This window comes from Taurulus bubalis (assembly GCF_910589615.1).
Source record: "Taurulus bubalis genome assembly, chromosome: 13".
In the NCBI taxonomy this organism is placed as follows: Eukaryota; Metazoa; Chordata; class Actinopteri; order Perciformes; family Cottidae; genus Taurulus; species Taurulus bubalis.
In genome coordinates this window covers 14,914,305-14,938,511 of record NC_136601.1, presented here as the reverse complement: position 1 = coordinate 14,938,511, position 24,207 = coordinate 14,914,305, and the positions used below count along the sequence as shown (strand labels likewise).

At 42.3% G+C, this 24,207-nt stretch overlaps 4 protein-coding genes across 5 annotated transcripts; 3 read left to right on the top strand and 1 right to left on the bottom strand.

The window, feature by feature from the left end:
• Window positions 1-26: 26 nt before the first annotated feature.
• tlr1 (toll-like receptor 1) lies at window positions 27-2,432 on the bottom strand (the record flags this gene model as incomplete). Its single annotated transcript, XM_079228376.1, has 1 exon — window positions 27-2,432. One exon carries the CDS (start codon window positions 2,430-2,432, stop codon window positions 27-29), a length of 2,406 nt encoding a protein of 801 aa, XP_079084502.1.
• Window positions 2,433-4,769: 2,337 nt separating this feature from the next.
• Window positions 4,770-9,940, top strand: klb (klotho beta; the record flags this gene model as incomplete). The annotated part of the gene is made up of 6 exons (XM_079228937.1): window positions 4,770-5,531; window positions 6,752-7,265; window positions 7,365-7,633; window positions 7,728-7,984; window positions 8,162-9,093; window positions 9,525-9,940. 6 exons carry the CDS (start codon window positions 4,770-4,772, stop codon window positions 9,938-9,940), a joined length of 3,150 nt encoding a protein of 1,049 aa, XP_079085063.1.
• A 1,389-nt stretch (window positions 9,941-11,329) lies between these two features.
• On the top strand, window positions 11,330-15,686 carry ube2ka (ubiquitin-conjugating enzyme E2Ka). Of its 2 annotated transcripts, XM_079228922.1 has the most exons (7): window positions 11,330-11,516; window positions 12,119-12,212; window positions 12,446-12,504; window positions 12,608-12,690; window positions 13,164-13,263; window positions 15,206-15,334; window positions 15,420-15,686. In XM_079228922.1, the coding sequence occupies exons 1-7, from the start codon at window positions 11,454-11,456 to the stop codon at window positions 15,492-15,494; spliced, it is 603 nt and encodes a 200-aa protein (XP_079085048.1). In that variant the 5' UTR covers window positions 11,330-11,453; the 3' UTR covers window positions 15,495-15,686. The 2 variants fall into 2 exon arrangements, with proteins under 2 accessions (XP_079085048.1, XP_079085049.1); XM_079228923.1 differs by lacking the exon at window positions 15,206-15,334.
• A 2,440-nt stretch (window positions 15,687-18,126) lies between these two features.
• Window positions 18,127-22,555, top strand: LOC306746125 (neuronal acetylcholine receptor subunit alpha-9-II; the record flags this gene model as incomplete). The annotated part of the gene is made up of 6 exons (XM_079228995.1): window positions 18,127-18,175; window positions 18,793-18,938; window positions 19,716-19,870; window positions 20,741-20,921; window positions 21,182-21,533; window positions 21,783-22,555. 6 exons carry the CDS (start codon window positions 18,127-18,129, stop codon window positions 22,553-22,555), a joined length of 1,656 nt encoding a protein of 551 aa, XP_079085121.1.
• Between the last annotated feature and the right edge of the window lie 1,652 nt (window positions 22,556-24,207).

Here is a 24,207-nt window from a genome sequence, read left to right as displayed (position 1 = left end):
TTCCTTCATCAGTCTGCCTTCTAAACTCACTCTAGTTCTGTCACTGGTGCATTTGGCAGGTCTGCCTGTAGTGCAGCCCTGAGATTAGCCCAAAACAGCCTGTGCTTGGCCCTGTCCTGAGGCCACTCCAAGTATGTGTGTCGGCCCATCATGGACTTCAGCTGGTAGTACTTGGCTGGGATCAGGTATTGAGGCAGAGGCTCGAGCAGTACCAGCACAACGCTGTCCGTGCCCCAAGCCAGGCGTTGGTGGCTGGCAAAGTACAGCTCATAATGGCACCACTCGCTTTTGACGAAGTGAGCAGAGAGCACAAACACGGAGCGTCGGCTCTTCTCCACACAGGCGATGATGTTCTCAATTATTGTTTTTCCCGGCACAAAGTTTTTCTCATGGTGACAGATTCGGAGCCCTCCTGCACTGCCTTCAAGGTTTGGGAGGAGGGAGTTCTGCACCCAGTCTGCGTCATGCTGGCTATAGGACACAAAAGCATGAAACTCAACACCCAACAGATCTTCAGGTCGAACTTGACGCATTCTGGTGCGATGTTTGGCTCTGGTCCACTGCCAGATCATGCCCATATACCAGGGGACATCCAAACGATGGCACAGGGTCACAACTGCGATAATCACTACCACCACTGGGCACAAGATGGCGGTAGCTAGCAGGCCGATATTACAGGAGACCTCTGGGATGGAGATGTATTTCAAGGGGACGTCTTTAACAGCCTCTGGGTAGGTGCAGTTATACTCAAATGGCCAGCTCAATAATTCAATCCCTGTGTGACTTGTTTTCTTTTCAGACTCTATGCCAAGTCTTATGAAACTCTTCAGAGCGCAGGTGCAAGTGAAGGGGTTGCTACTGACATCCAGGGTTTTCAGTTTGGGGCAGCTTTCCAGCTTGTTCACAGATGGTGCATGGAGGGAATTGGACTTGAGCAGAAGCTTATTCAGAATGGGGAAGTCGCTACATACTGGAAGGTCCCGCAGCCTGTTAGCATTTAGATTCAGAGATGAAAGGTGTTCCAGTTTTAAGATGGACGATGGTATCACAGAAACCTGGTTGTTCTGGAGATCCAGTGTCTCTGCTCCTTTGGGGAGACATTTAAAAACGGAAGCTGTTAGACCATTAGAAGACAGAGTCATGTTGGTGATGTTTGGTGGCCAGGCACATTCTCCAAGACCATCATAAACTAGGGAGTTGATGCTGAGGTCCAGATGTTGCAGTGACTTCATGAATTGAAACCGTTTGCTCAGGATCTGAAGGCTCTTGAAATTGTTGCCAACCAGAATCAATTCCCTCACATTATCCAGATTCTCACATTCAAGACTTTCTTGACCTTCCAATCTGGAGAAGATGGAGTCGGATAGGGCGCAATTGGAGAAGTCCAGCTGGAGGATAGGACTGTGCAACTTTGGGCATGTCATGTGTATCATTGAAGTCTCAACGATTGCTAAACTCTCCACCGGCATGTTGATAAAAAAGTTGTAAATGGCTTCCTGTGAAAATAAGAAAGACTTTACCATCGCCCTTCTGGCTGTGAAGGACTTCATTTGAGATGTCTGGGTCACTTCAGTGTCGTTCTGAGGCAGGTCGTACAAGGTCGCATCAGAGGCCGTCAGATGCGTGATTGATGTATGCAGGACCACACTTACAAAGTCAGTCAAGTCTTTCCAGTCAATTGATATGTTGGTGAGATAAAGATGAGATGTGAGGATTTCAACTCTCTCCTTCAACTGCTTTCTCAGGTCTTTGAAGCCACTAGTCAAATCCATCAACTCAACTACAGCAAAGAGTGACAGTGCATCAGAAACCAGATAATGGTTTAATATTTGATAACTAGTGAAGGCGATCTGAAGCTTTTGAGCATGGACATCCTGCAGACTACCTGCTGTATAACCCTGTTGATTCTCCAGGGAAAGGGTAAGTGTACGCAGTTTCACTTCATTAATATTAATGAAATCACTGGTACTGATGTTTTTTGCTCCAAGAGCCAATCTCTGCAGTTTCACCAGGGACCTGAACTCACTGCCAAGTGTCATTGTGAGAAAGTTGTTGCAGACTAAATTTAGCACCAGAAGGTTCTCTGTGTGGAGCAGGTACTGCTGACCCGACAAGTTCCTCAGTCTGTTGTGGGACAGGTCTAGATCTTCCAGAAGTGGCGTGTCGAGGAACGTCTCTGGATCGATGTCCTCCAAACTATTCCACGAAACGTTGAGGAACCTCAGGAGTGTGGTGTTTTTGAAGTCTCCTCGGTGAAGTTGCTGTATGTGGTTGCATGAAAGGTCTAAAAGCTCAGTCGTGTGTGGCAGGTCTCTTGGGACAGAGGCGAGGTTTCTGGATGAGCGGTCTACAATGCTGTCAGGGGATGAAGCACTCGGCTGGAGTCCCATCAACATGGCTGCCGCCAAGAGGACAGCGATCACAGGCCTCATTGTTAGTCTGGATAGAAGTAAGACAATAAACATATCATACATACACTCAGTTGCCAGTTTCTTTGGTACACCTGGCAAAAAACAAATGCAGTCTAATACAACGGTATTGCAATAAACCTTACGAAGGCTATAACTTGTTTTTTATTGAAACTTTGTTAGAGAAGTGTGATTCAACTTCATTGTCAGTTTGGAGTGCTGTCAAACTGTATGGCATGACACACAGAGGTGTGTCTGTTATTTAGCCTACCCTCAGATTTAAATGGTGGTGGACAAAATAACAGAAACGAATAACAATGGAAAAATAGTCGGTGTAAACCTCTCAAAAACAGTGTCAACTATACAGAATGGTAAACCTTCTTAAGGGTAGGATGTAGTTAGATTTGTGTTGTTGTTGTTTTGTTTATTTGATCTACATTGCCTTGTGCTTGGTCATAACATTGAGTCTACATTACGTTTGACAATACATTACCTTTGATCAGTCAGAGGTTTAGGATGCAATGTCTTTTAATCCATAGTCGGATTTTAAGTACTGAATTGACCAAATGCATTCGTTTAGGGCTTAGTTTCAATAATGATTTGACACAGTACATAGACAGAAAAAAGAGTGTACTTACTTAGGTCAGATGAACTTCTTTTGTTCATGGTGAAAAAAAGGCAAAAAGGTTCACCAACAATCAAAAGCTGTCCGAATCAAAACCAATATTCTGCAGTTGGCTTCTTCTGTTGCTGTAGTTTGTCTTTCTGACACAGACTGCTGCTGTCACAGTAAATAACCTCACTTGAGGATACGGAAATGAAAGCAACTGTCAGACCAATCACGTCTTTCTCTCGTACATCCTCTTTTCACTTATTTACTGTAAAGAGCTTTTTACTGAAGGCAACAACTGTTATTAACTCAGTTATTCTGATTTAAATAACTTATTGTTCTTTACATGCTGGTATTTAGTACACTGTGTTTAAAAGCTATTTTACCTCTGCCTTGGTTTTGGATCAAAGCTAATGTTGAGGGGCTTTGTCACAAACCAACCAAACTATTAACAATTGTCTTTACTATGTCAAGTGTATGCATGTTATATGTCCTACTGTGTAAGGGTGTTGCATGAATGTCACATTAGAAAAGCACCTCCGTGTTATCGGGAATCTTTTCTTCGGTATCATAGCGACCACACGGAGGTCAGTCTGGGTGGTAGATGACCATTTCAACTCGATTAACTTATCCCGCTAATGCCTTGAAGCAAAGGGTATCCTGGGCAACTGCCCTGTTTACTCTAGACAGCGAAAGACACCGCCTGTTATGTGGAATGACGAGGAAGGGGCTTTTTTTGTTTTATTGTGATTGTGACGCTTAATTAAGAGGAAGTGTGTGTACAGACGGACAGATGGACAGTCACACAAACATACACTTCCCAACAATGTTTTTAGTCGAGCAGCAGTGCTGTTTACTTTAGTCAGTGACTGTTACTCATGCAGTAAGAGGAGCTAAATTGAATAAGGTGATATGAGCTGGTGTCACTGTTCTCACCTGGTATGGGTTCTGATCAAATCTTGGGAGCAGCTTCTGGCCATAAGACAACAAAAAGAAAACAGCCAGATTTTTTCTTTCTTCAGTTTCAGGCTACACTAGGTTGCATTGTTCTTCCCTGTTTTTCATTATCTGTCCTCAGTATGTGTTGAACGTGTGAATTCATATTGGAAAAATGTAATCCATTTCACTCAAATGTGAGACTTGTTATAATTCACCACTGAAAACCTTGATTTAAGAGGACAACAAATCTTTATGTTTTTGCTGGAAACACGGACTGCAATGTGAACTACTTCTTAGTTGGGGAGCTAAGATCAGAGTACAAGCTAATTATTGACACAAGAACCTTTTTACAGCAATCAACAGCATGTTTAGAGCTGCGTCATCAGGAATAGCTCAGGAATATCCTCTTTAAGTGTTGGCCATTTCTTTTAAATTGTTTTTTACTTAGTGATATAATTGAAGAAGGGTTTCTAAAACTATGGGTAAAAATAATTCACCGGAAGCTTCTCAAAGTATGGTGCGATGATATGAGTCAACCTTTGTGTGGACATTATGTGGTAGGGAGGGGCTGAGTGGGAGCACAAGTACACCGAGGAAGAGATAGGGAAGTCTGACCAGGTTGTCAGATGGCTAGTGCAGCACCTTGAAGCTTCAGACGTTCTCCTGGATGTGATCAATCTCCTCCTTCCGCCATCACAATGGGTTTTTTACTTTTCTCAAGAGGATTTACAATACTTAACAGAGCAATTGCTCTGACTGACACCAGTGCCTACATTCAAGTGGATTTCTGAAACAAGGTAGACTCCTTCAGTATGCTGAACCTCCCTTCTCCCATTCTACAGTGCCTCTTACTCTTCCTCTTGTTGTTGGCGTGTGGTTGGAAAAAGGCAGCCTGTTCTCTTGGAGATGGCAGAAAGATCTGGCAGCAGCCTAGGCCGGACCCCATCATTAAAGACCAGTTTTTCCTTCATGATACCTTCCCTTCAGAATTCCTCTGGGGTTCAGGGACATCTGCCCTCCAGACAGAGGGATCCTGGGATCAGGAGGGAAAAGGCCCATCCATCTGGGACCATTTCACCCACTCCAATGTCAGTGAGAAATTGGCTACCGCGACGGCCAATGTGGCTAGTGACAGCTACATACGCTGGGACGAAGATGTAGAGGCACTGGGGTATCTAGGTGTAAAATCATACTATTTCTCTCTCTCCTGGCCCAGACTCTTTCCTGATGGGAATGCAAAAGGTCGGCCCAATACAGCTGCTGTGGAGCATTACAGCCGTCTCATAGAGAGGCTTCTAGAAAAGAGAATTGAGCCCATTGTCACCCTCTATCATTGGGACCTGCCACAAGTCCTGCAGGAGCGCTATGGAGGCTGGACAAATGAAACACTGGTGGGACTGTTTGAAGAGTACGCTGCCTTTTGTTTCAACACGTTTGGGAGCCGTGTTAGGTACTGGCTCACAATGCATAATCCATACCTGGTGGCTGTACAGGGCTATGGGACAGGTGTGCACGCTCCTGGAGAAACAGGGGGTCCTGCTGGCTTTCTCATTGCGGCCCACAACCTGATCAGGGTAAGTAAAACAAGTCTAAATTAAAACAGACTGTACTCATAGTGTGCTTTATCTGCCTTGGTCGTAGACTGCAGCACAGGAAGAATTTCTCTAATCATGTTGACTGTCTGTAAACTTTGAACCTCTTCTGCAGTTATATCAGTTTATGATGGCCAATGAATGTTTGCATCCACAAGACAACAGAAAGGGACCCAAGCACAGACTGCACCAGTGCTCAGATATAATGTTGCAATAGAATTAAATCAATGAAGACAATATAGTTTGATGTATGGCCTTTAAACATACAACTGGTGCAGCCAAGTGCAAAGCCTTGATGCACACTTTTTATTTTATCTTTGATATGACCAGTTGATCATATTTCATTTTGACAGGTTTGTGATCGGTAAACAGAACACGTAAAGAGACATTACGGTCAAGGTCCACCACATCAGCACTTCTGTGCTGGAGCGTAACAGTGTGTGGCAGGAAGTAATGGAGATATGCCTCATTAATAACCACTCACATTTTTGTATTCTACCACCGATAGTATGTGGACAGCTAACACCACGCAGATAGTCTGAGCAAATAGTGATTCTCAGGTGCCTAAAAGATTGTTTTCATGATTCCACTATAACTTCCACTAAGTAAGTTATGTCTCTGGTGCCATTTGTTTTGTGCTTATTCATTTGTTACACAATATAACAAGTAACTATAAACAACTTTGAATAAAATGTTGTGTTAAGAGTAAATAAGTCCAAATCAAGGCAGACAACTCATTATCTTATCTACTACTGCATTTACAGTACTTATATTAAATGAATACAATCTATTACATCATTTAACGCAAATCTGGATCCAGAGGTATAGGTTCTGGTTTTCTGTCATTGAAATAACAAATTCAGCTGATGGTGCAGCTGTGGGGGAGATGTATGTGCTCTCTGTGTGCTTTTTAACAAGCATGAAAGATATTTTTCACAGCAGACATTCTGAGTTATCATAGCAGGAAAAGCACACCAATACTGACACTATGAATATGAATGATGGCCCAGTTCTGTTCAAGTGACAGTGAGTCAGCAAACTGAAGCCAAATGTAATTTAGCCATCATGTATTCAATTATTTACAAATGTATGCCCTGTATATAGGTCCTAATATAGCATATGTATTCCATTAAAAAAATATTTATAACTAAATATAGCTGCAGCACAATACATCATAATACTGTGTCTGCTGTGATTTCCAGGCACACGTCAAAGCATGGCACACCTACAACACCCACTTCCGTGCAGCTCAGAAGGGTAAAGTATCCATTGTTTTGGGGTCCCACTGGGTTGAGCCTCAAAGAGGCCAAGCCACTGCTGCTAATGTTGAGCTTTGCCAGCAGTCAATAGAAGCGGCCCTTGGCTGGTTTGCCAACCCCATCTTTGGTGACGGGGACTACCCAGTCTCTTTAAAAATGAAGCACGGGGAGCTCTTGCCCACATTCTCCCCTGAGGAGAAGCTCTGGGTGCAGAAAACAGCTGACTTTTTTGCTCTGTCCTTCGGGCCTAACAACCTCCGTCTGGGCCGGGGCTTGGTCCAGTATGGGCAGACTGTGACCCCAAACCTGAGGCGCGTATTGGGCTGGATAAAGCTGGAGTATGGGGACCCGAAAGTGCTTGTGACTGAGGGAAGCTGGTTTTCTGAAGCCAGTGTGGGAAAGGAGGACACAGTGGCCATTTACCTGATGAAGAGGTTTATCAACCAGGTCCTGCAAGGTAAGAGAAAAAGTGAAAAGAACAAAAACAAATAGACATTGTAAATAAGTCAGCACATTTTTATTTTTCCCCTTTTTAATGCCGTTTTTTCTTTCAAAGCCTTCAAGTTTGATGGGGTGCAAGTGTTTGGCTATTCTGCCTGGTCACTGGTAGATGGATTTGAGTGGAATTATGGCTTCACTGTTAGGCGGGGCCTATTCTACATTGATTTTAGCCAACCAAACCGAACCAGGACCCCCAAGACCACTGCTCAGTACTACAGGCGTGTTGTCGCTAACAATGGTTTCCCTAGTGATGAAACCTCCAGAGAGATTAAAGGTCGTTTCCCCTGTGAATTTCACTGGGGTATTGCTGACTCCACTTTACCGGTGAGAAGAGAGATAAACTGAGAAGAAAATACGGCAAAGACATGCTAAATCAATGTCTGTATTTACCCTGATGTCTTTTTTGTTGTTATTGTAGGTCCACTTCTACCCTTTCTCACCACAGTTTACTGACCACCATCTGTACAGCTGGAACCTGACAGGAGACGGATTGCTGCGTCCAGTCCCAGGGGTGAAGATGCAAACCAAACGAGCACAGTGCACCGACTACTTGGCCATTCGTGGTCATCTTCGCCTGTTCGCGTCCACTGGGGCATCTCACTACCGCTTTGCTCTAAACTGGTCTCTGATTTTACACCAGGGAGACCTCTCTAATGTGAACACTGAAGCTCTGAGGTAGAAATACACAAACACACTAACATGGACGGTTTTCCCAAATTCAGCACAATTTGATTCATTTCAATTCCTTTCAAAATTCCCACCATAGTTGTGTAGCCCAATTCAATACATTTAAAGATGATATATGACTCTGCCTCACTGCTGATTCTGTAATCTTGTTTCACATTCTAAAAGGTACTACCGCTGTTTTCTGTATGAGCTCAAGAAGCTGGACCTAGAGGCTGTCGTTATTCTCTACCATCCCACACACAAAGCTCCAAATCTAGGTTTGCCTGGTCCACTGCAAGCCTCTGGTGGTTGGCTCAACCACAGCACAGTGGCGGCCTTTCAGGAATATGCAGCACTGTGCTACCAACAGCTGGGGTCCTGGGTTCCATACTGGATCACCATCAATGAGCCAAACAGGCTGATAGACGTTTATTCCAGTTGGAAAGAGAAACATCAGGCAGCTCATAACCTTCTTCTGGCCCACGGCAAAGCCTGGAGGCTGTACGAGAGGGAACACTCGGGTCATCAGAGAGCACTGGTGTCACTTGCATTACATGCCGACTGGGTTAAACCTGCAAACCCCTTCCTTGACTCACATAAGGCAGCAGCACAGAGATTCCTTTTGTTTGAGCTTGGTCGGTTCCTAGACCCGTTGCTTGGGACTAGATATGAGGAGAAGCATAGCAAGGTGGACTATCCAGAAGAAATGAAGGCATACCTGGAGGAGAGCGCTCGAGTAATGGGCCTCCCTGGATCCCCTCTTCCTAGCTTTACTGAGACTGAGAGGGAGGAGCTCAGAGGGACATTGAGTTTTATCGCTCTCAACCATTTTACTACCCGTTTGGTCTCTCCGTATCTCCATACACAGGGACATTTTCAGCAGAAACAGCCTCCTGATCACGGCTGTCTGATCCTTTCTGATCCCACCTGGCCTTCCTCCAGCCTTGGGCAGGCTCTTGTACCCCAGGGACTGCGGAAGATCCTGAACTGGGTGAGCCAGAGATATGGAAGAGCTCTGCCTATCATTGTCACAGCCAGTGGGGTTGACGATCAGGCTCCTGTGGAGGACAAACTCAGGCAACACTTTCTCAGGAGTTATCTGCAGGAGGCCTTAAAAGGTGACATGCATTTCAGATCCTACAACTCCATCAGTAATGGCCCTCATTGAACCAGAATGTATTGTGTAATCATTTTTCGGTAGTCATGATGTTGAGACAGAAGTGCAGACCCACAGGCAATGCAGGTTTTATGATCATATTGCTTCCTACTATAAAAACGTGATTTAATGAGAAACCATGAAGATCATAAAAAGAGAGAGGAGGGAAGTGGACAGCAACAATATTGAGGTCACACTTTGCTATTTATTCGGTCACCTGTATTGCACACGTTGTTTTCTAACACGTGTTACCCATTTTCTCATGTATTCTAAACATTTGGTTGGTTCATTAGTAGTAAAATAAAGTGTATCTTGTTTATTCATATTCCTTGAAATGTAGAGTGGATGAGTGATTCTTATCTTACTTTTCTACTATATTCTTTTTGTCTCTAGCTCGCCAATTAGATAGAGTCAACCTGCAGGGCTTCTACATGTGGAAACTGCAAGATCGACATGCCCCCCAGTTTGGCCTCTTCACCTCAACCCACCATCAATCCAAAGCCAAAGCCTCCATCGCTGTCTACAGAAAAATCATCCTTCATGGCGGTTTCCCTGAGGATAACACCATGAAGACCTGCAGGTTTATTGAGCTGCGTAAACCTTGCTCTGTTTGTGCATGGATGTTCAAGAACAAAGCGATGGTGGTCTTCGCAGGGTGCCTCATAATAACAGCCTTAATGTTGGCAGCACTTATCATATTTGTCCTCATTACCAAGAGAAACCAAACAAGAGGCAGAGGGAGGGAGGTGAACAGGTGGAGAAGAAGGGAAGGAGTCGCTGTATGCTCATGTCCACCTGTTAAGTGCTAACTAGAGACATTGACTGTAATGTTTAGCAGCCAAACTGTGTGTGGCTCATTGACAGAGAAGAGCAATGATATATTGTGTTTGGTCCAATGATGTATGTATCTGTGCCTGTAACAAATGTGTGATCAGTTTACTAACAATTACTGTAAAAAAGTGTCTTCATCCATTTTATTGTAATAATGGGTTGTATAGATGCCTGGAGGGTAAACATTGGAAAAGCTATTTGGTTAGTTAAATGACTAGGAGGTCAACAGATTTACTGAATGCCAAAGATTGGCCGGCTCACATGTGCTCTTACACTTATGTGATAAAGAAGGATAACTGCTTCACTTAATTGCTGACCTTACCTATGACCTCCATTGTGTAGAAATATGCCAGTGCCATGATTCTATTATTTAAAATAGGGATGATTATATTGTGTAGATCAGACTAAAATGTGACTAAATATATTTGAAACACAGCTCAGATTTAATTGTGTATTGCACACATCTTTGTGAGTAAGGTACAATAATATATTTACAAGTGGTATCCACGTAATTCAAACACCTGACATGATGCTTGACTCTAAATGGGTGAAGCTCCACGGGACAATGACGCCCCCTAGCGTCACAGTGGGAAACAACGTGAGACGTGAGGATCAGTCTTTCGTTAAAAAAATGGAGAAAATACCAAAACGTACAGTGTGTGCTCATGGGTTAATAAGTGTCCGTGAATGTTTGTGACCGTGGACCTCTGGGCAAACGTTGTATTTCAGACGTTGACATGATTCATAGTCTTCAAAAGCATATCTTGATTTGTATGAAGTGTATAATGTGAGACAGGTTTAACTGGGATCATCGGATGAAAACAAGAGCTGCTCGCTGCATTGAGGGAATGCAACTGAGTCTTCATGTGATACTTTCGACCTGCTCATCAAAACAGAGTTGCCTAACTTCATTTTTGAGCATTTTTGTCTCAACGTATCTCGCGTTAAATAATTACACGGAAATGTAATCTGATTGTCTGATGTATGACACCCTGTTAACCTGTTCTGAGATCACTTCTATTTTGCATTAAAAGGTGGTCTAAATAGCACACTAACCATGTTATCCCCAATATAAACCACCTCGATGAGCATCATATGGTTTTAGAGATCCAACGTTAAAATAATAATAATAACAATAATAATGATAAATTACTCATCAACGGATCAACCAATGGGAGAAGCTGTTCAGGATGGCAATACAGATCACATGACCCTCTCTCCTCCAGACTGCATGCAGTTTGGTATTAAAATGTTTTCAGTACAACCGACCATTGTGTTGTGACACATTTGAGATGATAGATGCACGTTCAGCTATTTTAACGAATCGTAACACCAGATTGATAACCGGGACTGACGGCGCTCGCGGCGAACAACGTTGCAGCTGTTAATTTGGAAGGTTGTATCCCCCAAAAAAAGTGCAGGACGAGCTAGCTCGCGTTAGTCAGGTCGGACGGCGGCGAGGCCCCAACCGGACGGGAACACGGGGGAACCATGGCCAACATCGCAGTTCAGAGGATAAAACGGGAATTCAAGGAGGTGCTCAAGAGTGAAGAGGTTGGTTGTCACGTTTGCCAGTTAATGTGACAGCTTTCCTCGTTTATTTCTTCAACTAAGAGGCTGAGCGCGAGTGACGCGTCGCTGGCTGTCAGCTTTCTAATCGCCCGAGCAGCTAGCTGGAGCTAACGGTCTACGACACGGCTGTTTATCCGCCTTCACACAAGCACACTAACGCCGGCTGTTCGTGTGCCTCCGCGGGGCGGTCAAAGCTGAAGGCGTTACTGTTCAGGGCGGGTGTTCACCCGGGTTGTGGAGGCATTAATATATCGAGAGTTCACGATGCTAACGTAGCTGGCTAGCTTACTACTGTTACCCAAGCTAGCTGTGTGAGCGGAGGTGGACTCATCCGCGTGTCCAACCAAAGGTTTGCTCACACGCATGTCAGCCTGCTTCTGCTTAGATGCATCCCAACCTGCGCGAGAGGGCCTGTTATATGTAGATCCGCAAGATGAGTGCAACAAGTTGAGGTCAACTTTGGCTAATGCTGCGGGGGGTGTCAACTTCTGCTGCATGGGCAGGTTTGAGTTTGACAGCGAGCTAGCTTAACACTTTGCAGTCTGCTGAAGTTCTAATGCTTTTTTGCCTTTTCACTCTTTCAGACGAGCAAAAACCAGATAAAGGTGGATCTGGTGGATGAGAACTTCACAGAACTTAAAGGGGAGATAGCAGGGCCACCTGACACACCATATGAAGGTGAGGGGCTCATTTTAACACGCTGTAAGCTGCATGCATGGTACACATTTGTTATGTGGCATCACTGATAATAACTTCATTTTTGAGAAGGCCTCAGCAACTAACTATTTCAAGAGGCTTTTAATAATATATCATATAAACTAAAGCATTTTGCTTTTAACAGTTACACTTTTATTTCATGTTGGAAATAGTCACAATTGTTGAATAATTGTGATGCTTCTCATTTCCTCCAGGAGGTAGATATCAACTAGAAATTAAAATTCCAGAGACGTATCCATTCAATCCACCAAAGGTAGGGATTCCTTACTGTCATTGTTACAGTTAAACATCTCTTTATTTGAGGAAATTTTTCCATTAACTGTACTAATACACAAATTATTTCCCTTGTCTCTCAGGTGCGGTTTATCACGAAGATCTGGCATCCCAACATCAGCTCAGTCACAGGTGCAATATGTCTGGACATTCTCAAAGACCAATGGTGAGTGAATGTGCTCCAGCATTCCTAACATGATTCATCCATTACACGTCCATCATGACATACTCTTCTAGTCATGTAAGACAGTGTTTCCCCTGCGAATGCCATTGCTGTTTCTAATCCCCACGAATTTGTCAAATAATTTTAAACTATGCAACTAGCTCCAATATGCATTGATCCAAACATACTTATTATGATGTATTGATACAATATATGATCCATTGATACAATATAATCAATACGTACTTAGATACGACAAAGTTGTGAGCCTGATAGAAAGCATTAGTTATTATTAATCCCAATAAGTGGTCACTTCAATAAAAGAGATGTCAACTATATGCCCATTATTATGTTGAGTATTGCACATGTTCCACTCCCATGCAGTAATGGAAACATTTGGGTTCACACTCAAGCCAATGAAGATAGTTGACCTTACTTTGGTGGTGCACTAAACGGTCTCCTGTATGTTGTTTCAGGGCAGCAGCTATGACACTGAGGACAGTCCTCCTGTCGCTACAAGCCTTATTGGCAGCTGCAGAACCAGATGATCCACAAGACGCAGTCGTAGCCAATCAGGTGAGTCTGCATGGTTATTTATGTTTTTACTTTTGGAAATGCATTTCAAATTTTTCAAGCAGAGCAACATGTGTATGCTATTGTACTCCATCAGGCACGAGATATCTTCTAGTAATCTGGTTATTGTGGTATAGTTCAAATGCAAATATTTTTTTCTGAACTGATTACACCAATTGTTCAAAGCTTATTATGACATTATACAAGGTTCATTACGTTTCATAACTTTAGCATTTAGAGAGTTGTCCTGTTGGTACTCCTGGTATGGTTTGCTACCTCTGTATCAGACTGTTCAGTGAGTTCCTTGACCTGCTTCTTTGACATCATGTCTACACTGCTAATGATTATTACTCAACATTTATAATTGTGGTAATACTTTATGGGGTAGTTGATCGACTACTGTAGAGCTGCAAATAATTATTTGATTATGTCATTTGTTTATCAACAGATAATTAATTGGCAACAATTTTGATCATCTTATCATTTAAAGTATTAAGAAATGTGGATAGTTACAGTTTCTAAAATGTGAGATTTTGCTGCTATATTCTTGGTCTTACATTATAGTATATTGGATATTATTGGGGGCCCAACGATATTGTGATGTGGATGACAGGTTTAATTTTTTTTAAAGACAAAACATTACTTGTGAAAACAGTCGCAAGATTAACTGACAAGTTGCAGCCTGAGACTGCTGAGAGAGACCGGTGTTTTGAACCTCTTTTACATTCTTGCCTTAAATTGTCAATAGGAAGTGAAGAGATACAGGAAGGATTGACTGGGAAAGATTTGTGCAGGGCAGGTTTCTAATCCAGGACATTGCTCATGATAAGCACCTCACACATCTGCCTCTGTCAGCAGGACATATCAAAATCTTATCGACAGGTTCCCATGAAAATTATTTAGACATTAAATGCTAAAGGAACAATTGCCTATTTTTTGTGGTGTTTTGTATCCTGACTTCAATAAATCAGGTTGACAATTATATTTTTTGACACATGACTGTTGAGAAGATCGCATCATCTACATGGCACACAGTTGTTTACAATATATGTACTAAATGTTATTATGTATTTCAAAATCTTAAACTATGATCATAAATATAATGTCCCTGGGAAATATGGGAAAATATGGAGGTGCCCGTTAATCTATTGTGTTTTGCAATTTACACCCCCACACTCTAATGTTGACTAAATATCACTGGATCATCACAGATGCTAGCAAAAATAATAGTTTTGAGGAAATGGTCTTGATTACCGTTCTGATGTTAACGGTCAAGGAGATGTGTTTGTTCAGATATTTATGTCATCATCAGATTAACCTCTGTAAGACTTCGGGTTGATGTATTATGCTTCTTTTTGGGCTGTACAGCAGTTAATTGTTACATATTAAGGAATATTCAGTGCAGTGCTAGTAAAGTGAAAGTTGTATGTGTATGCAGTGAGCTGTTTGCCTCTGCCTGCTTTCCTTATTGAAAAGATGATCCCACTTTATTAAACACACCATTACACCTACATCCTTGGGTCCTGTAGAAACTGTCATCTATCGCTTAGCAACCGACATCCCAGTGACGCAAGCGCACATGAAGAAACAAAATTAACTTTGATACGATTTAGTGTAGAATAAGATGTTCTTTTGCTTTGTAGATGTTTGTGTTTTTCAACACGGTTTACAGCTGGTCAGAGGTAATAATATTTGGTTATTTCTAAAAAATAAAACGACTGCTGAGCAACACTGGGCAGAAATGAGAGAATTATTTTATTGGCAATCTAATGGGGAGCCACACGTATACAATATTATTGATGGATCAAAAGTGTACTCCTACTCATACGCTAGGGGATCTGTACTAAGTAGAACAGCACCATGTGTCAGTAGTTGTCGGCGGTGTGCTGACGAGTCCCTTGCTAACAAACTTACTATTGTTTTTCACCTTTTTTTGATCATGCAGTACAAGCAGAACCCAGAGATGTTCAAACAGACAGCGAGGCTCTGGTCTCATGTCTACGCAGGCGCTCCTGTCTCAAGTCTGGAGTACACACGCAAAATAAACAAACTCTGTGCCATGGGCTTTGAAAAAGTAAGTATCTCTCAACTATTATAATGCCCTGCTGTGCATTACTCTGCTGAAGAATAACACTGTTTCTGAATGTTTTTCTTCCCAGAATGCAGTAATAGTGGCATTGTCGTCGAAATCCTGGGACGTGGAGACAGCGACAGAGTTACTGCTCAGTAACTGAATCTTGACACCCTCTTCATCTTCCTCTTGATCCCCTCTCACACATACACACCTCTCTTCTGAATTCCTGCTGTTTAAGGCATCTTTTCCCCAGTACCCCCCCCCCCCCCCCCCCCCCCCAATCCCCTCTGTGTGGCATCTCTCTCCCTGATCATCACCTCTGCTGTACTACACTCCAATCAGTCGCTCTGTGAGCACGTATCTCTGGTTTCTTTAAGTTCATTCAACATTCCACTCATTGCTACATTCAGAACTTCAACCACATCTCCAACCCCTTTTGAAGCAAATGTCAGACGTAAGACCCGCCCACGCCCGACATTCCCCAGCTTTTCTGGCTGTGTCCAAGAAGCGTCCGTCAGCGGCTTGTCCTTGCCTATGCAGTGCATTTACTTTCATTCGGGAAAACCTTTGTAGGAGCAAGTCAAGCATTTCAAGGAGGCTCTTTGGGACCTGATCATGATTTTTACACTTTTTCCGCCCGTTTTCTAAACGGAGATTGAGCAGTGTCAAAACACATTTTTTGTAATTCTATTGCGCGGTATCCAACATCACTTGATCGCTCATCTCAATCAACGTTCTGAGGGTACTCTAAATTGACTAATAAAACTTACATTTTGGGACCCTTCTGAATCATTATCTTGTGCCATTACTGGGAGTTTTTGAGGGCACTGGAATGTTTTTCAGGTAAAATGTGGAAAATTCAAAAGAAATTGGTAAAGAAAATATAGTGCACTGGGTAGCAAATGTGGAGTTATACAGACACCGTGTAGGAAGAGGCTTATTCCCTGTTCAGGAGCCAGCTCGTTAAGCGTCACCGAGGTGTTCACATAGTAGCCATGCTCCTTTTCATGCCATGTGTCCCCACTTCAACTGTCTGACGAACCCAAAGCCCTTGCGGCAAACCCCAGCTGCAATCCCCTCACCTGCTCTTGACATGGCTTACTTCACCTGTCCCTTTCCCCCACATTTTTTTAAATTTTTATTTGCTTTTGGCCTCCTGCAGGAATACATTTGGATTCTTGTTTTTTAACTGAAAGAAAACAAACAAAGAAAAACATGTTCGGAAGTAATACAACCTGTCACGATGTCTGGATGGAAAAATAATTCAAAATGAGTTTGAAAAAAATATTGCATCATCTTAACTACGCCAACAGATAAATATGTCAAAAATGATTAATCTGTAAATAAAGATATTAAAGTCTGTGTAAATTAAATCACCCGCTGTCCTCTCTGACTTTTCTCAACTGGAATACTTTTCCTCCTACGAGCAACAACAAGAAGAAACTACCTGGCAACTATATAATGTTCAATTGATATTTTACAGTCAGTTTCTTTTAAGTGAAACCCCAGTCACAATATTGATAAATATCAAAAATACTTTTATGCTCTTTGATGTTTCAGATCCAACACATGTTAATAAGCATGTTTGGCTGTGCATAGTTTTGAATAACAGGGAATTACATCGCTTGTGAAAATGGAGCAAGCGAGCCAATTTATGACGAAGGTGCACCGGGGGATGGATTATGTGCCTTTTTGTATGTTAGTACTTTGGACTTGTACAGTAGTACTGCACTGCAGTTGTGTATTAATTCTGGTTTGTAGTGCATTTGGAGCTTCAATAGGGAAGTGATACAGGCACTTATCATAATGTTCAGACAACTTTGCTTATAGTGAGGCGTGCTGAGCATGAACACAATAACAGATGGCCTGCCTGGTGGCATGTTGTTCCATGGGGAACCTCTCCAAGAATATCTGGCAATAATCTGAACACTGCAAACAGAACGCCTGCTATTGATGTGTTTATGTCTACTATTAAACAGAAGTATGTAGTGTAGTTTCATCGAAGGACCTCTGGGAGAATATTACAGTGGATTTAACTGTACAGCACGAAAGCTCAATTTGTATTCTTCCCCTGGATGCTGGCATATCTCCAACCATTTTGAGCCCTCCCCTAAAAAAGAGATCATGCTTCTGGCTCATCCATTGGCACTCAGATAATCACTCTGTGCTATTTTTAAAAGCACACCTAATGCGAAACCTGTTGCATTGTTAGTGTTGAAGGTTTCATAGAACTGATTTCACTTCACCACAGCACACCTCACTGAACTCTCCCAGACTCCCAGCCACAACTACAGTTTTGATGTTTGCACATTAGAAAATAAAACTCCCACATTATAGATGTACTGACCTTTTACTTCCTTCAACAAAAAAGCTATTTGCAACTTTGAATGCATAAAAGACAACTTTATCACATCAAAAAAAACAGCCATAATATTAATCAAGCACCACTTGATTGATTGTTTCCCCCGTCTTTCCCCTTCCATAATACTTTCCTGGGTTTAGCTGTCTGTTGAAGGAGCAGGCCAGCAGCTCACCTAGTTGCAGCCGTTTGATTGACAGCTGAATAGCCCAGTGTGTGGTGTGGCGATGATTCGTGGGCATCCTGTTTCTCACGGTCGGCTGCTGCTATGTGATAGCTGGAGTTTTATTCCGTGTCTCAGGAAGCAGACAGACATGCTGCCTCCCCCGCCAAGCAGTAAGAAGACCATGTAGGCCTGTAAGGGGATGAAGCCAACGGGCTGCTAGATCGCTGGTTGCACTTACCTTCTTCTTCTTCTTGGAGGTGTTAATAAATGCTCATCATGATTCCAATAATTTGTCTGGTGATGCTGCTTCCTGAAGGTGAGTCAGACGATCCTGCTTGCAGAAAAATGATCTCTATGCTGTTTTTAATTAGTTAGATGGATTGTGCTGCTTTGGACACGGAGGCTTAAAGAGCGCACAATGTTTATCAATTGTTAAATGTATGAACGTGTGCGTAATAATTATGCACAAATTGAGACATTGAATTTTTCATGTGGATTTCAAACTATTTAACCAAACAATTTAAGAAGCTTATGAAAGGGATTTTTGTAATTTTATTATAAAGGCCTAAACCCCATTTAAATCAGTTTCCACATCGCTTGTGTGGTTTTCTCTTAAGGATTCACTAAGGGGGATTGAAATGGCCCTACAAAAACGAAATATTCGTAGTACAACACTTTATCATAAAAAATAATGTAAAAGTATGTATCATTTATGGCCTAAATATGAATGGCATTGAGAAAAGAGCAATAATTAACAATCACAAGTTTTTAGATTAATTGAAAGGCACAATTGGAACAATGTGAAGGAAAGTACTGATTAAACTAAGTGGTCTCCATCGGGAAGCACCGGTACAAAATACTACATTAAAAAGCGAGAGGGTTGTTTTGTTGAAGACTTGTAAAAGACTGATGACCACATCTCTCCCCCTCCAGTGGCTCACTCGGCTCAGGGTCACTACGCCCACAAGCTTCTAAATGATTTGATGGAGAATTATTCCAGTGCACTGCGGCCTGTTGAGGACACAGACAGAGCCCTCAACGTCACCTTACAGATCACCCTCTCGCAGATCAAAGACATGGTGGGTATAGTTCACCGGCAAGATCCTCAAATCGAATTACTAAAGGCTCATTTTATGTCTTATTTTTATTTAACCATTATTTATGATTGTATGGTAGCATATGAATGATTAATTTATCTCAAAACCAGAAAACATGTCTGTCCACAACAACATTATTTAACTGAAGAATTGTAAAATGATACATTTTTATCATGAAGATAGTGGTTACAGAGGATGAATTGTAGATGTGTATGAAGGACAGGCAGACGTGTTGTACGGGCCGGGCCTACTGTTACTCAGCTGGCTCACGTTTCTGGTCAGGTCCGTTGCTGTGTTTGGATGTGTGTGCTTGAAGAGAGAAAACAGCCCTCCAACTGAATGTTACGTCTCTGTGGTGCCTGGTGTTAGTTTGTCATGTTTGAGAAGACATGAGTGAGGGGCCAGAAAGCAAATATGTGTTTGTGTTTCCTATTACACAAAGCCTTTATGTTTTCATTGGCTCGCTCTAGCAGCGATACCAAAACCACCCATACTCCCCCCGTCAACCAGCAACTCTGCTCATCCACCTGATATTGACAGACAGGTCTGGATTTCAGCTGTTGTGATGATCTAAACCCCATGTAATTCTCATAGAGAGCTAATGAGCAACAGAGAAATTAGGAGACCAAGAGGATCTCTCTTTAAGCTGCTGTATCCATTGTGTGTTTGTATGTCTGTTCTCATTCTGGACTGTGTGTGTGTGTGTGTGTGTGTGTGTGTGTGTGTGTGTGTGTGTGCGTGTGCGTGTGTGTGTGAAAGGATGAGAGGAACCAGGTGCTGATAGCCTACCTGTGGATCAGGCAGACGTGGCATGATGCGTACCTGAAGTGGGACAAAGAGGAGTATGACGGACTGGATGTGATCCACATCCCCAGCAGCCTTGTGTGGAGGCCCGACGTCGTCCTCTATAACAAGTACGGCCGTACGTCACACTAACACACACTCATTTTCTGATCATTTTCTGATCATTTTATTTTATGATCTTTCATCAAATTCTCATTTTTAAATGTTATGAACACTGTGTTACTGCGACATCATTTTAGTAATTCCAACAAGAGGCAATATTACGCACATTCACTCTTGGAAGCTGATCATTTCCACATACACACTAACATTCCTCAAGATGGTTCATTAACAATTTCAAACATTTTAAGATTAATTAACTAATAATCTTCTGAAATGATACGACTGTAGAGTAACACATTTCAAGTCAACAAAATAGAATTTGAAAAGATTAAAACTGAGTCAATGCTTACAATAAAAGTAAATCAGCCAAAACAGAAGAAATAATAATATGCATTACATTATATATAGGAATATATTTGTTCACAAGCATTTTTTCAATGTTATAAATAGACTTTATGTTGTGTTTTGTAGCTTAGTACATCAGTTATGTATATTATGTCACAGAATATATAATATTGTAATTAATCCATATTAAAGTGGCTATAGTCATGTTGCAATGCACAAACTGTCTATGTCCATACGTACTCAGTTACTAGTTTATCAGGAGCTAATGGATTCCAGTACATAAAATCTTGCAATAAATGTATCAGAGATCAAAGTGTGTAATCAACTCTAATTTTTGAGTCTGCAGTCCGAGTATTACACACTTCTTAAATGTAGGTCTTATTGCAGGACTGTTGCATTGGCTTGTATTAGAGTGTAACAGTGTGTTTGATACACAGGTAACTCAGTGTTGAAAGAATACAACATATAGTACACATCGTTTAACCAAATAACACATGACCTGTCAATTTGTGTCGACTTTTCTCCTCCTCCAGAGCTGACGATGACTTCTCAGGGCCGATGGACACCAACGTGAGACTGCGCTACAATGGAGAGATAACCTGGGATGCACCTGCCATCACCAAGAGCTCCTGTGTGGTGGACGTCTCCTACTTCCCCTTTGACAGCCAGGAATGTAACCTGACTTTTGGTTCATGGACCTACAATGGCAACCAGGTTTGTAGAAAAACCTGGACACATACTCACTTGTTATCCACAAGGATACTGATGATCTGTGTCAAAGTTATCAGATCAGTTTTAGATGCGGGTAATTTGAACTGGCCAGCTTGAACATGAGATGAGACACAAATTACCTATTTCCTCTTTCTATGTGTGTAGATCAATTTGCAGAATATGCCATTTATTGGAAAACTTCAATGGGTGGAGCTGGCTGTGTGGCCCCTCTACAACCTACTTATCCGTTACCTTAATTCCAGGTTGACATCTTTATGGGCATGGACAGTGGTGAACTGTCAGATTTTGTGGAAAATGTGGAGTGGGAGTGCCACGGGATGCCGGCCACCAAGAACGTCATCATGTACGGCTGTTGCTCTGACCCGTACCCAGACATCACCTATACAGTGCTGCTGCAGCGCCGCTCCTCCTTTTACATCTTCAACCTCCTCCTCCCCTGCTTCCTCATCTCCTTCTTGGCTCCGCTGGGTTTCTACCTGCCTGCAGACTCTGGGGAGAAGGTTTCCCTCGGAGTGACCGTTCTTCTGGCTCTCACTGTGTTCCAGCTGATGGTGGCAGAGAGCATGCCTCCATCCGAGAGTGTGCCCCTTATAGGTAAGAGCCTGTTTGTTTAGGATTGTGTTAAAGCAGGTATGTATGGCATCTTTATAATCATTATAGTGGCTTACATTCCTACATACAGCCTACATACTGTGTATAGATATGCAGTCCATGATACAGCCTCAAAGAGCTGTGAGCACAGCTTTATATTTAAGTAAAATCTCCACAGACCACAAAATATTTTTTTTTTGTTTTAAAAGCAAACTTAGCTCCTGCCTGTTCTTGTTCCTATCTGTTACACAGGGAAGTACTATATTGCCACTATGACCATGGTCACAGCCTCCACATCTCTCACCATCTTCATCATGAACATCCACTTCTGTGGTGCAGAGGCCAAACCAGTCCCCCACTGGGCAAAAGTCCTCATCATTGACTACATGTCCAAAATGTGTTTTGTTTATGAGGTGGGCGAGAACTGTGCTTCTGCCTCCTCCTCTTCTTCTTCGTCTTCTCACTTCCCTCAGGAAGACATACGTCACCAGAACATCAACTCCCAAATTCATGCCAATGGCAAACCAGCAAGCCACAGTAGCCGACAGGACTGGCAGGGTCACAAATACCCCAGACCTCAGACCCCCAAGCCACAACACCATCCCAGAGTCAAAGCCCAGCACCACATCACCAGAGAAGAGAGGAGTGAATTCTCCAGCTTTGAGAAATATGAAGACTCTAATGGGAAAATCCCTACAGGTGACTGCTGCAAGGAAGACCAGAAGGTCCCCTGCTACCCAGAACACCAGAAGCCTCCCTGCTGCCCTGAAGACAAAAAGGCTCCACCTGTAGGCCCCACGGTTACCTTTGGCCCCTGTGTGTTCTGCAGCGGTTTCCCTGGTGTGGACACCAAGCTGGTGCGCAATGTTGAATATATCGCCAACTGTTTCCGAGAGCAGAGGGCCACATGCGCCAAAGGGGCAGAATGGAAGAAGATTGCTAAGGTGATGGACAGGTTCTTCATGTGGATCTTCTTCATCATGGTCTTCCTCATGAGCATCCTCATCATTGGCAAGGCGCCGTGATAATGAAAACATGTTTTTTTGACTCAGTGAACTCTTTTTGGTCAAATAAAAAAGTCAAAGGGACTATTACGTTTTTTTTTTATGAACAGGTACAGTATGTTGACAAGTATATGATAATACCAGTATAGATTACAGTGATGTGAAAATAAACACATTTTACCTGTTTTGGCCATGTCCATACAGCACAGGCTGTGTTCTTGAATATGAACATGTTAAAACCCATTAATTTATTGCACATACTACTTCTGTGTCTTATACACAGCAACATTAATAACTCATAATGAAAGGCACATTGTTTGTTTTAATAGTTTTCTGCTGCCTGCAACACACCACTGTCCAAGTACTTCATCATCTGGCCATTGAATACATGTAAGGGGATCTTCTATTAAGTTAAAATATAACCAGTGGTGACAGCACATGTCTTATTCACAACTGTGAAATCAGACTCTTGGGGCTAAGAGTCCGAACCCGCAGTTTAAAATCATCCAGTGAATAGTTAATGAGCAAGCTTTGTTTGTTGCACGACCATGGCAGTGAGGTTGTAAGGTAATGTGGATCATTAATTATGTAACACAATGAGCACACTCTTCCTAAATCCCCATACCTTGAATTTAGAAGATCTGCGTGTGGTGGAAAAAAAACTATTGTGGATACCATAAGTGGGAAGATAACTCACATTGTACAAAATATACCAAATTATGTTATTATGTTATTGATCACAAATATCTAATAATTATTAACCTACAATATGACAACACATTGTGCAAACCCAGACTTAGAGAAGTGGATATTTTAGATACTTGTAATTATGTAGCTATTTACATGTTTGTGCATGTTTACACTTCTGTGTCACTAGATTTCAGCCCACTACAGTAGGGCATACAATAAACAGAAGATTCAGAAAGGAGTAAGAATGATAAACAAAAGAAAAAGAAAGATTTGTAGGTAATTATCTTTAACAGATTTTTGACCACAATACCTTAATGTGTCAGTAGAGGGCACTCATTTCCCACATAACATTCTGTTGGTGGATGCCCCAGAGCTTAATGTTGGAAACATGCATGTGACAAAGTGAGCACAGAATTATTCCCACTGTCTTTTAATCTTTTACTCATACATTTTACTACTGCGAAGTGAAAAAGAGGAATAGGCTATCTATTATTCCTCCATGTTATTACATGGCCAGAGACTATCGCTCACTGCAATTCCATAATTAAATCTGAAAGCTATGGGCTTGTGAGTAAAACATGCTAGTTTGTGAATTGTTCTGTTGAGAGTAGGCTCTATTGAGCAGAAGGCACATGTTTTTATCCTCTTCTCCAAAGGGATTGTCATGCTAAAGCACAATGCATGTGACATAGGTGATAATCTCTTAAATGATCTGTTTGAGGGAAACTGAATGCATCGGTCTCCATTAGTGCTCAGCGAGCTCATGGGCCCCAGCAGGCAGTAATCACCATGGGAGATCAGGAGAAGTGTGAACCATGTCATTTGGACAGGCACAGCAGCTCAGGCACTAAGAGAAAGAATGCTGGGGAAATAACCAAGTACTTTACAAAATGTTGCATGGAGAGGCATTATGTGTATCACCACTTAGATTTACAAACAGAACGGGGAAATTACTCTGATGACAATGTATTCACCACCAGGGG

Bases quoted from the DNA above. Each gene is read 5' to 3' on its own strand.
- ube2ka (XM_079228922.1), top strand. From the start codon at position 11,454: ATGGCCAACATCGCAGTTCAGAGGATAAAACGGGAATTCAAGGAGGTG. The intron at 12,505-12,607 runs GTAGGGATTCCT...CTTGTCTCTCAG, and splicing joins ATCCATTCAATCCACCAAAG to GTGCGGTTTATCACGAAGAT. The intron at 15,335-15,419 runs GTAAGTATCTCT...TTTTCTTCCCAG, and splicing joins GTGCCATGGGCTTTGAAAAA to AATGCAGTAATAGTGGCATT.